At 40.7% G+C, this 13,058-nt stretch overlaps 1 protein-coding gene across 2 annotated transcripts in view; it reads left to right on the top strand.

Annotated features, from left to right (window-relative positions):
* Positions 1 to 2,432: 2,432 nt before the first annotated feature.
* Positions 2,433 to 13,058, top strand: part of chn2 (chimerin 2) — a 32,125-nt gene continuing 21,499 nt past the window's right edge. Inside the window, exon 1 of one of the 2 annotated variants that reach the window (XM_033641364.2) lies at positions 2,433 to 3,108. In XM_033641364.2, coding sequence (XP_033497255.1) covers positions 3,060 to 3,108 — 49 coding nt within the window. In that variant the 5' untranslated portion in view covers positions 2,433 to 3,059. The remainder of the gene's footprint in view (positions 3,109 to 13,058) is intronic. The other variant, XM_078171792.1, reaches the window with a different exon arrangement.

The raw sequence follows: 13,058 nt of genomic DNA on the forward strand, positions 1-13,058 counted from the left end.
TTTGAAGAAACTAGAATATAAAACATGTTTTCAGTTATTTCACCTTTTTTTGTTAAGTACATAACTCCACATGTGTTCATTCATAGTTTTGATGCCTTCAGTGAGAATCTACAATGTAAATAGTCATGAAAATAAAGAAAACGCATTGAATGAGAAGGTGTGTCCAAACTTTTGGCCTGTACTGTATATACATATATATATACACACACACTACTATTGTAATAAACAATATATTACGTTTCTGCCAATATGTTCTCCCTAAATCCCACACACTGGACCTTTAAAAAATAAAATCACTTGCTTTCTCAGTGTCCCATATTGCAAATGATACAACTGGAGAAAGTTAAATGAAAGTGTACAGCTCTGATGCTGGTGACAGTTCACAAAACAGATAAATATAGTAATAAATCCTTGAATGAATAAATTAGCCTTTTGTACAAATGTTTAAAATGTCATGTTTTAAATGGGGCAGTTGTATTCATAGTTTAATTTAAGCACACACCTTGTATTATTTCCCCCTGAGCACAAAGTGTTAAAGTGGTGCCTGTGAACTCACTGCCAGTGTAATGCTCAGTCAGCATTTGAAAGCCCTCTGTACACTTTATACTGTATAATTAGGTAGCATAAAAACTGGGACACATGGTTTGGCTTTGCTTCTCACTGTCATCCTGAAACTAGAGAATAAACATTTGGGTAGGCTGTGATAGGCTGGGACACCCAAGCAAAAATACCCCAAAGTCGAATCTCCGCAACAGGAAAATGATTCTCAACACTGGCGCACATTTAAAGTTGCGTTGTCTGCCCAGCACCAGATGACAGACAGAGGTTAACAACCAGCTAAGTACATAATGTACATATGTATTTTTCAGGAGTTGAGGAGACCAAATTGGAGCAAAAAGACCACTGAACAATGGGTTTGGATTCATCAGGTGGCCAGACACACAACTCCGGTGGGATGATAATGTCGCTCCATGTCTGCTGAATGTGTAAGTTGGTATTTTTGTTGCCAGTATGTTAGCCAGAATGACTTATGTTGGTAATACTGAATGTTAGGGCTGTGTGTCAGTCAATTTAGTCACTGATGCAGCCTTAAAAACGCTACCATGTATACTAAAACCACTCTGAATTTATTTTCTTTTTTTCTTTTTATTGTAAAAGCTATTATATTAGTATTATTATAGGTCTTTTTCACAGACGGTATTTTAACTTGTCATCGTAGGAAAAGCACATTAACAACTTTAACAATGATTGCAGTTTGTCCCAGTAAGCTGTGACAGTGAGCCAGCATGCCATAAACTGAAGTAGCTCAATGGAATTCAACCATCATTCATTTGTTCTTTTGCTTCTATGCTTTTCCTACTGTGCCATGTTAAAATGTCTTCTGTGAAAAACACCTATAAGCCAGCATACACAACAGAAACCTGCAACTGTGAGACACAAATAGAGACAACTCATTATAAATGTTAATACTATGTGTGTGTCCTGCTATGAAGGTCAGAATGCTTGCCCTTAAAAAAGCCATTAGTGTCCACCAGCACCTAATCAAACAGTGATTTTAGTATAAATGCTGGGATTTTAAAGCTGCAGGTATTAATGTTTGGCCACTAGGGGGCAGAAGAGCTTCAATATTAGCTGAGTGTGGTGTTGACAGACACTTGTATTACAATACAGTGCACAGTGGCTTTGAAGCTACTCACAGCTGGGGAGAAGATTGTGGACTGTGATGTGACAGCACATGTGAACAGGTGAGGAGATGAAGGCTGCAGCACACTTGTCTGATGCTTACACAGCTGTGTATTAATAGGTGAATTCGCTTTTTATTACGCCCGACTTGTTGGCAATTTAAAAAGTCTGGGAAGGCTTTAAAATAGGTATGTTTTGGGGCATATTTGATAGGCAATCACACTCAGTTACGTTTTTGTAACCTATATTTGCTCAACAGTTTAGTTGCACACTCTGATCTGGAAGCTGCCCACTACAACCACACAGTCCTATCTGTTGGCCACTGAACATCTGCACTGGAGCATTTGTGGCTTTAGTGTCTTTTTCAAGGGCATCTCAGCAGTGGTAATCATAGAGAAAGGAGTACCACGCTGTCAGTTAACTGCCCAGATTTATCCTGCACTCCAGTGATTAAACAAGCAACCTGTTGGTGACAAGCAAAATAAAACTGAGAGCAGCCAACCCAAGTTGTTCCTAAATACAAGAAGAAACAGTGAAAGTAGCAGAAAGGCATGAATAGGAAATTGAGGGGGCTTCAAACCCTCCCTTCAAAATCCGTAGTTAATACCACAGACACTACATCCATCTTTTTGTTTGTGGTCTTGGAGAAAAGTGGGGGAAGCAGCCCCACCAGATGGCGCAAAAAACACTGACATTCATTCTGGCTTTTTCAGCATAACATGACATAACATGACATCTAATGAAACTGTGCCAAAGCTGGAACAATGTGGTTCAGCCAGTTGGGCCTCTGCATGAATGGCTTATGAAGTCGAGGTTTCAACACAAAACTTAATGTGTGTTTTTGATTCTGAAATCAGAGCTGAAGTCTGCTGTTTTGGGTTTTTCTTTTGCATGTCGGGCTTGCTTACATCTGGCAGCCCTGCTCCAAACTTTCACTTTAAGAAGGCGCGTCTACGCTGCAGTGTTTATTACAACCCTTAAAGTGGCACATGGAAACCATAGCTGATTTCTGCATGGCACAAATCTAGACCTACAGATTCTGCGTGTCCGGTGTGGGGAAATGCTTTGGGCGAACTGATCCACGGAGTATATTCCTGTGGCTTGTCTGACTATTTTTATCCGTGGCGGCAGCACCTTCAGTGAATGCTGCAGCGCCAGCTCCTCACCGAGGCGCGCGGCGAGCCGAGAAGGATCGGCAGATTCAGACAGACGGCTGGTGGGGGTCGGGACTAGACGAGACATGAAATAGTCCACCGGTAGAGCCGTCAAAGGTGAAGCACATTGGGACGCGAGTGAAATGGAGGCACCGCCGGGGACGAGCTGCTGTGAGCGCACCTTGGCCAAACGGGAATAACCGAGCCGTGAAACGGGCTGGGATGGCAGCATCCAGTAACTCAAGCCTCTCAGGTTCATCTGTGTCTTCTGGTAAGAGTTCACATAGCCCAGACTCAAACTAGACACTAAAGGCTTTGCTCGTAAGCAATAATAATAATAATAATAATAATAATTATTATTATTATTATTATTATTATTATAATACTGATAATAATATTGTGGTATTTTTAATAGCGCTTGTCTGTGTGCTTTGAAATATCTGCCTTTATTTGGTTTAAATCAAACTTTTTTTTTTCATCATCTTGTCTAAAACACCTCTAACACATCCACCAGGAAATGTGACATCCTCCTTTTTCCTCCATCTGCATCTCACACGTGCTTGGTAATCATTAAACAAACATATCATTAAAGAACCATCCAGCGGCTGCTATGATTTAGGATTAACCATAAGTGAAAAGCATCTCCATGTGTTATATCTGGGTTCAGTGGTGGAAACACTTGAGGGAAAGGACACCTTTCATGTGCAAAGGGATTATAAGATTGTGAGATGCAGTCAGTGTGAGGTTGGATTTGGATGTTATCATTAGATTGCCAATCATCTCTACAATTCCCTTATTGACTTTCCACTTGGCTGGGTTTAGGGATTATCTTTGGCCTGTGTAGTCTACCATTTTCTCAAATGCAGCACCAGGCTGGGACATTGTAAAAAAAATCCTAATATGCTATGGTCCAGTGACATAATACAGTTCATACTGCCACAGTGTGCACAAAACTTCAATCGAATCCCCATTGCATATAATGAGGTATAGCTCAGTGAGTGGTGGCCATTATTTATTTGTAAAAATTTCAATTTCAGGGTTGAATTTTCACAGAATGAGAACAGAAAGTGGGTTAGCAGCTGTTCAAACAAACCCAGAATGAAATAGCCGCACCATGCTTGTCTCAGTGTATATCCCACTCAGTGTTGATAAGGCGCGTTACTCGTGTTTGCCAGGGTATAAAGTACAAACTCCACTATCACAGTGCTGTTTGATGTGGAAGCCCCGCCAACAACCAGAGGCATGTGTGTGTGAGCAAGGGACAGTGTGTGTGAAGGGGAGGGAGAGGCCGTTTATAATGTCAGGCTCAGCACTTTGGATTTATGTTTGCCGTCTCCACCAATATTTTACATTTAACTGTGAAGAGTCCAGAAAATGTGTAGTGTACAAAAATGTTAACTGAATATTGCACGGCAAAGCTATCGGTTTATTACAGGGCGAGGACATCGTATAGTATACATAATGTTTGTTTTACTTTCTTACTCTCTCTGAATCCCAACCACACCACACAGCAGAGTCACATTTCCCCTAGGTACTGCCCAATGGGAGGGAAAGACGGTCGTTTCCAAGCTGATATAGCCTGTGGCAACCACATGCTTCACAGAGCATTATCTCATGTGTGCGTTTCAGAGAGCAGCGGATTTACTGTTTGACCACTGCTGCTTTAAGAGGAAAGTCTTTTCTCTCTGTGGCATTGGAGGGTTGTCATTACTTTTGGGCTCTCAATATAATTATCAGAGGTTACAAGCTGCGCTGCTGCCAGGGATAGAGTGGTTGTCACAAGGGTATTATTATTTTCATGCGGAGCTCTTTGGCAGTCAGACACAACATTTGAATAATCTAGTCTATGAGGCATATGACTCAAAAATGAATCTCGGCTCAATTTCTGCTCCATATTAGGTCGTCTGTTCTGGCTGCAAACAAAGTGCTCTTGGTGTAGTTATTTCAGCTGCTTCGGATGATGCTGCTATCTGGTAATCTTGTTTAGAAGCTGTTGTTTCGGGCGGAGTGTGTAAATAAAGTTTATCCAACTTGTGTGACTGGCAGCAGCTTGATTTACGATTGTAGCAATGGTAATTACATTATGAGAGCCGACACTGATTTATTTCTGTGCTTCCTGCAAATTATTGAAATTGAGGAACAATGGTATGTACACAGACCGCCTTGCAATGTAGAGACTGGATTGTATATAAACAATCTGTAACTGCAACCCTGACACACAGGTGAAAAATAGTCGATGAGGCTTGACATAAAAAGATAATGACAAACTGAGAGGATTGCAACACGATTGCAGCATTCATGTTGCAATCTCTTCCTCTGCCTGGAAAGATATTTTCTGGCTATTCGTCTAGATCAGGGAGATTCCTACACATTCTTGGCACAGGTGGGCACTGAAGCATGTACTGTACCAGCAGCACACCATTTGCCAGACGGCTCCAGGAAATAAAGCTTTGAAAATAAATTGAGGGATAGAGCATGAAAGTATGCCTTCAGCTTCAGGCCTTAAATGACAAAATTGGTCAGGGAGGCAGAATTACAGCCATGTATTACAGAGAGGCTGTCTGTTCAACACAATTCTGCACATGTGTCTGCAGTTCACCTCCAAATCTTTCCACCACTCTATTTCTTGTCTTTACCAGTGTAAATCACACAGGACTGCATTTGTGTCATCTATGCTGACTTACAGAAATGATCTGCATGTTTCACAGCATCAGCAAGTGGGGAGTTCGTCCCCCAAGTATTTAAATTCGGGTTGAACGTATCCCAGTCGTCAGTCCTGTGTTAATTACAACAAGACTCTCTCAGTGGCAGACACGAGGCGATGCCAGAATCAGATCACTAAATCACACTTTTCCCTTTTAAACTCACCGACAATTCCTGTTAACAGAAAAAACATATAGTTTCTCTACTGGTGTACAGCCCAGTAGCACACAAACACGCTCCAGAGAGGCGCCCTCATACCTGTCACATATTATCTGGTCAGCACTAAAGCAGTGTTGAAATGCTTGTTTTGGATCAGTGTAATACACAGATGGTCTCCCTGCTGCAGCTCTGCTGCATCCCACTGACAAGACAGAGTGTGTGTGTGTGTTTATATGAAGGTCTGTATGTATCTGTGTACTCCAGAATGTGTTGTCTCTGTATGTCACTTATACATGTGAATAATACTGGCTATAAATTACATTGAGGCTGTATGTGATATCTGTTATCTTTTTCTTTTTTAATCAAGGGGTATCTTATTCAAAATTCTCTTTCAAATGACCAATTCAAATCTGACTTTTTTTTACTTCCCTAGCCAAGCTTATTCACATTTTCATCTTCAAGGCCTTTAGAGAACAATGTTTTGAAGCAATAAAAGTAATATGATAGCCTTGATTTTTAGACACTCAGTTCAAGTGGTAACAGAGAACTTTTGTACCCCATCTGCGCTGCTCCGCACCCCACAGAGTTTTTGAGAGGTACGGTTGTTGACGTCACAAAGACAGTCAGATTGCTTTCTGTCATCATCAGAGTCTAGCAGCGGGGCTCTTTTTCGTTTGAGTTTTGTAATGTTTGCACAGTAACTTCAGTTGCTCCATCATCTGATTTTTCTGCTATTGCGAGTAGTAACTGCAAAGAACTTTCACTGATACTCTCTGGTAACTGGGGATAGCTACTGATAGCTACAAGGGAAAACAGAGGTGCTATCCTCTTCCTGTTTTGGTTAATGAACTTCCTTTGTGCCGCAAATCAAGCCTTAATTTTCCCAGGAGATGAAACCTGCTGGCAGACAGAATTGTATAGTGAACACAGATGGTGTCATTATTCTATAGGTATCACATCACATTGTGCATTCAACAGTTACTTCATCCTGACAAGTAAAAGCACAAAATCTTGTGTATTTCCACTATAAGATAAGAAAGGCGTCACTGAAAATAGCAAACACAATAGGTACTAAAACATCCGAGACAGGAATAGTCAGGTAGCTCAGTGTTTGAACAACCATCTATTCTGAGTAGCTGCTCAGTTCGAGCAGAGCAGAGAAAAATACACTTAACCAACTGTAAAAATACTGGGGTGAAATATGTGGTTGTGGTGCAGCACACCAACACCAGCTTGGTCATCATCATCATCATCATCATCATTGGACCGTCAAGGTCACGATAACAGTGACCGAGAAGAAACTGGGTCACACAGGATGTCATTATTGCTCAGTACACTCACAACCTGAAATGAAAAAGGATTGAAGATCCACCAAAACAAACAAAAGACCAAAAAGTCATTCATCTTCAGACAGACACCCCAGCATAGATGAGCAGGTGCATGTCGACGGTGGGAACATGGGGCATGAAACTAATATCAACACTGCCTGTTTTTATGTTTTCTTATAAGGAGACTGACTTGTATCCACTAGTGTGTAAACCTTAAGAACTAACAAGGTGATAGTTATCACACTCTCACTGAGCGCGTTTACATGCACACTAATAAACCAATCATTATCTGATTTCTGGAGTTACCTGATTATTCAAGTGGTCATGTAAACAGCATAATCTGATAGGCTTTATCAGATAAAAGCCATTATCTGATTATGAGAAATCAGATAAACACACCTAGCTTTTTCCCCAATAGTCAGATTATTCGGTGCATGTATACCCTTTAATTTGGTTTCTTTCGGATTTTGCTATTTTATACTCCCACTCTACTACATTTTAGAGGGAAATATTGTACTTTCTACTCCACTACGTTAATCTGACAGCTTTTGTTTCCTTTCAGATAAAGATTTTACACAAAATAATATATTTTTATATTCTCAGTGTTTAAATTGTCACTTTTATTTTATCTTACTTATATGTTATGCACTTTGTGTGACAAGTTTATATACAATACACTTGTATATTGCACTCTGCAGTACTTTTACTCCGAATCTACCCAAAGTATGTAAAATTGGCTCCACATTGATAAACTACACATTAGAATGCTCTCACATGTATTTGTTAATGATAAAAACAAACAGTACTGTAAGAATATAAGCTGTCAGCATGATGAGTGCTTTATTTTGCAAATATATGACTTGCGTACTTTTTGAGGTTTTTCAAGGATATGAGTACCTACTGTAACAGGAAGTTTGAGTTTTATGTCATGTACTTGAGGAGAAATCCAACTGAAGGACTGAATCATGTAAACCAGGTTTTTCTGATTATCAGATTATTGAAGTGCACGTAAACACGTCAAATCGGATTATTACCATTACCTGATTATTCCCAGTTATCTGATTATTGTGCGCATGTAACCGTGCTCATTGTTAAGACATCTGTGTTTCGTTTCAGGCCTTGTCTCTTTAGCCGTTCGGTTAGATGTGTTGCCAGTACCTTGCAATTAGACAGCATAGACGATATGGTGCAGTGACAGCTGTGCAGCTTGTATTTCATGCCTTTGCAGATGGACCTTGAAGTCTCATCTAGTGTTAATTAATAACCAGCATAGGGAGGAGAGGATGTATGTTTTATTACTGAGGTCCAGCATAAATATTCTTGTTTTGATACTGGCAGGAAAGAAGTGTGAGCTGAACAAACAACCCAAGTGTTCAAAATAAAATTCACCATTAATTTTGTCCACTGTGTCCCTAAAAATAGAGTCCTTTGGTACTACCCAGATTGTTAGAAAGGGATACCCCTGGTCCCATACTCAAAAAGCCTGTCCCGTGGTGCATTAGTGTGCCAAGTACTTCAGGTTCTTGAATTCAAACCCTGAAGACTATCCTATGTGAGTATGTTTACCTGGCTGTAAAGAAATCAAGCACCTCTGCCTGCCTGACAAATGTGCAGACACGACAGACCTTGAATATATTGCTATAATATACAACAGGGCTATTCAATTACAAATTCAGTTCGACTGATTTTAAAAGGAGGAAATGTAGATGGGCCAGACATTTTCAGCAGCTTATGCAAAACCTTTTTTTTTAGCCTTTGGCAAATGGCAAACAAATGCAAATGAATGTAGTTAAAAAAAAAAGCCACGTTTATCCTGTCACTTTTGAAATAAAAATGGTCATATATCTGACCCAGAAACATCACAAAGTGTAGACACAGAATGAAAAAGAGCTATCAGTGCTACTGATGCACAGAACCATAACAAGTCCCTCTTTACCAGTATCTCTCTCTTCCCTCTCCATCTCTCTCACACACATGCTCACATAGAGACACACATCTCACCTTGTGATGTTTTTCATTGAAGTTAAGGATAAGTGTTCAGGAAAAGACACAGGACATGTTTTTTTATTCTGTCGCAGCCCAGATGTTTCGAAAAGCTACAAAGCGTGGTCGGTTCTGCTTCACATGAGAAAACGTTGATTTTTGAAAGATATGACAACCAGCGTTGTGAAGCTGATCCGTACATCACGCCTGATTGGCACTGCACATGTGCAACCCAACAGAGATGAGAAGAAAACAAGATGCCTCACTTGTTAGCTCCTTTCAGACACTATATATATAGCTTACATATTTTGTCATGTTGGCAAATTAGATTGATGTGTATGCTGGGCCACACGGAGGTTTCAAGGCTGATTGTGGCGCGCCAGCCGCCAATTGAATAGGCCTCATACACAATAACCAATTAATGTTTGCATTTGTGTTGTTTGGAAAGAGCAAGTGAAACATGATCACTTCCATATTCTTACTGTTTCATTATCCATATGCAACAAATAAAACCACAAAATACTACATGTCATTTTATTGTCAGCAATATAACATTAGTGGTTAATCACATTAAGGGCAGCAGCTGAATATGGAGCTTTTTAAGCCAAAATAAAACTATTGCATTTGCTGCGTCACCTTAAATAGTGTAGCGGGGAGTTGTATGTAGACTGGACATTGTTCCTGCTGGATAATTGAAATGACTCCACACAGAAAACTTTATATCTTCTCCGCTGACATCTATCCTTTTTCTCTAAAATGAGTGATACTGAACACGACTGCACAGGTCATGAAAGACTCTAAACCTGTTGTCTGCCGTGTACTCGTTATACCTCGACATGAGTTATTGTTTTATGTGCTGAGGCAGTTTTCTTTTTTTGCATGTGCGCAGACTCTAGAGCAGACGTTATCTCAGGGGATGAAAGTCTAAGGCGAGCTTGATCCTCATTCATCACATATTCTCTTTGTCACCAAAGCAAACACCCGCCGGTAATTATTTTATTGAATGCCTCTGACTGGTGAGTAATGGAGGGCAACACAATTAATAGCTGTTTCTTTGGGGGGGAAGAACCCTTCGGCTGCTCCAGAATTTTATATTCTCCCTGATCATCAGACGCTGCACAAACTCTGAGCTGCTTAGAAATTCTTTTTGATGTTCTTTTTCTGTGTGTTTATACACGTGCACGTATATGTGTGTGTCTTTGGTTGAAAGTGGGTATGTACAGTGTAGCCCAATGTATTTGTGTGTGTTTGCGCAAGTGTGTGCTGGTGTTTGCATCAGAATCGACCCTTAAGAGCTCCCTTTTCCGAGCCGGAGCTCACTGCAGAATTCCAGACTGAAATGCCATTCGTCATTAAAAAGAATCAGATTGAAAAGCGAGTATTTGGCAGCCGACCAGATGAAATCACATTCTTTAAACAAGCCGCAGTGGAATAAATCTTTCAGAGTGTAGCCAGCGCAGTACACAGTGACAAAGCTTCAGCGTAAGGACAATACATTTTCCGAGGCAGCTTGGCTACACATCAGCAAACGGAGCCTGAAGCCTATTTATTTGTATTTGAAGGCAGGCATTCTGCAGAGGGCTTTAGCAACGTTTACCCTCAAAGCATCCACTTCTCAGTTGAACTGCTTTTTCATCATTTACATAATTATTCAGCATTTGATCTTACGCACCTATCTTGTCTTTCCTGTGTAATTAATCCAACTCTTACCAAATTAACGGCGCTATTATTATGAGAGGCAATGATGAGCTTTGGGTATGTTTGATAATGTTGCAACCAGCCTCCAGTCAAGCTCCTGCTACAGTCAGCAGAGAAACCAGCATGACAGAATTTCTCTGATTGCCTGCTCTGTAAGTGCCGTCAGTTAAACAGATAAATATAGCACAGGAATATACAGAGACTTTGAGAGAAGTTGTGATACAGTTTGTGCCATTTGCATGAGTAGATTTCACAATTCTGCTGCCTGTACGTCAGTGCCCACATCCAACAAGTGCTCACTGGTTTTCAAATGCCTCTCAGGTGTGTTGCATTTCTCTCCCTCTGGCCTGAGGGGTGTGGTCCCGATCTGCTGATGAGTGCAAAGGAATGCTTTAATTGAGCAACATGTATCTTCTGGACCAACGTGATTCATTATTCACACAGACGATTGAGTCCCTCAGCGATGGTGCTGGGAGATAAAAGTGGAAAGAGACAAAAGAGACAACTTTTTACCCTGCTAGCGTTTCCAGTAAGGGTGGGAGGAAATCGATTCAGCATAGTATTGCGATATTTTTGCATGGCAATATTGTGTCGATGCACAGACACAAAGTAACACTGCAAATACAAATTAAACTTCTGACAGCCTACTAGAACAACAAAATCAATGGCTTTTGTGGTCAACTAGATACATTTTGGTCTAATAAAAAGGTATAAAGAGAGATATGACCAGACTGAAAGCATTTATCTTATTAGATTACACAGATGTCGACAAAGTTTGGGGACATCTTTTGCATTTGAAAAACAGAAAGTAAATCGCAGTATGTTATTGAAATACTCAACATATCACAAAACGTTTAAAATTGCAATAATAATATATCATGAAAAGTATTGTAATAAAATCATATCATGGGGCCTCTGGTGTTTCCCATGCCGAGCATTTCCAAGTGGTATCATAGTTGGTGCTGCTGTGACAACTGGGTCACTTTCCATTTTCCTCAGAGCCCAGCAACATGGCTCTTTTTCTTTTGCAGAGTCGAGTTTCCACAGTTACTAGGGTTGTTACACTGTCCGCCATTTCTGCTGCTGGGGATAGCAACTGCAGAATTTTCATTGATGCTCTTTGGTAACTGGGGACAGCTACTCATAGCTACTGGGGAAAACAAAAGCTCTACTTGTTGTGGTTGCACAACTGTTGACGCACTTCTTTTGTACCGTAAATTGAGCATTCAGTTTCTCAGGAGATCATACCCGGTAGTAGACAGAATTGAATTGTGAAATCGAGGCTTAATCTTAAGGCAAATGGTGTCAATACTCTACAGCTATTACAATATTGAGAGATATTACATTAAACATGTGAGAGGCAGATGAATCATTTATTGTTATAGTGGCTATTTTGTGCATATTGTGCTTAGTATCATCTGCCCTTGTGATAACAATAGACAACCATGATTCATACTGTATGACTGAATCCTTCCAGTCAGTCTCACTGTGGGAACCTGTGTGACATGCACTAACATTTAGACATGCAATTAGATGTTAGTGGTGCTAGTTGGTCAAAACCTGTCAAGAAATGGCTAAATATTGTAAATTGCATGGAAATATTACCAGTTAGTTGCATGATTGTCATTAGAGAAACAGTTACTTTCTGTTGGGTGTACTGTGCTTCAACTGATGAGCAAAAATGTTACGTTGTAATATTTTAAAGGGCCAGTGTGTAAAATGGGTTGAAAACCTTTGGAAACAGTGACATCAGTGGTCAAATTCTAGATTGCAGGGCTCACTCGCTCACCCCTCCCGTCGGGTAAATGACGGTGGCCTCGTAGGGACAAAAAGCCTTGCGCACAATTTTTTCAGGAGTAGGTCTATCTAGCGACGAGGTAAATGTTAATTTAGAAATCTAAACCATGTTACGATATTGTAATGAATCACTCACGAGCAGGAGACCAGAGGAGCGTTCGGGAAAAAGGCCCGTTTATTTGAGCACTCCAGAAACTCCGGTAACACTCCACTCCGTCCCAAACTCTGACTCTTCTGGCGTAACAGACACACTTAATAACTTTACACACATACTCGTTTGCCATACTAAGTGGGGACCCCCCTCCCCTCTCTGCTCAATCTCCAGCCCGCACACTGACTGACAGCGTAGCCGGTAAACAGTGCTCAGCTGTTTATTTAGCCTAGCAATATCTCCGGACTATAGTAGCTGCAATGGACGACTTTGAACGCGATTTTGAAGAGTTTCTTGTAGCGGACACAGACCCAGAGCCATACCTGTTTGAGCCGGAGCATACAGATGAGGAACTCCATGTGTTTGATGCTTAGCGGGCGAAAAGAGAGGCTGAATGCACAG

This window comes from Epinephelus lanceolatus, chromosome 10, assembly GCF_041903045.1.
Source record: "Epinephelus lanceolatus isolate andai-2023 chromosome 10, ASM4190304v1, whole genome shotgun sequence".
In the NCBI taxonomy this organism is placed as follows: domain Eukaryota; kingdom Metazoa; phylum Chordata; class Actinopteri; order Perciformes; family Serranidae; genus Epinephelus; species Epinephelus lanceolatus.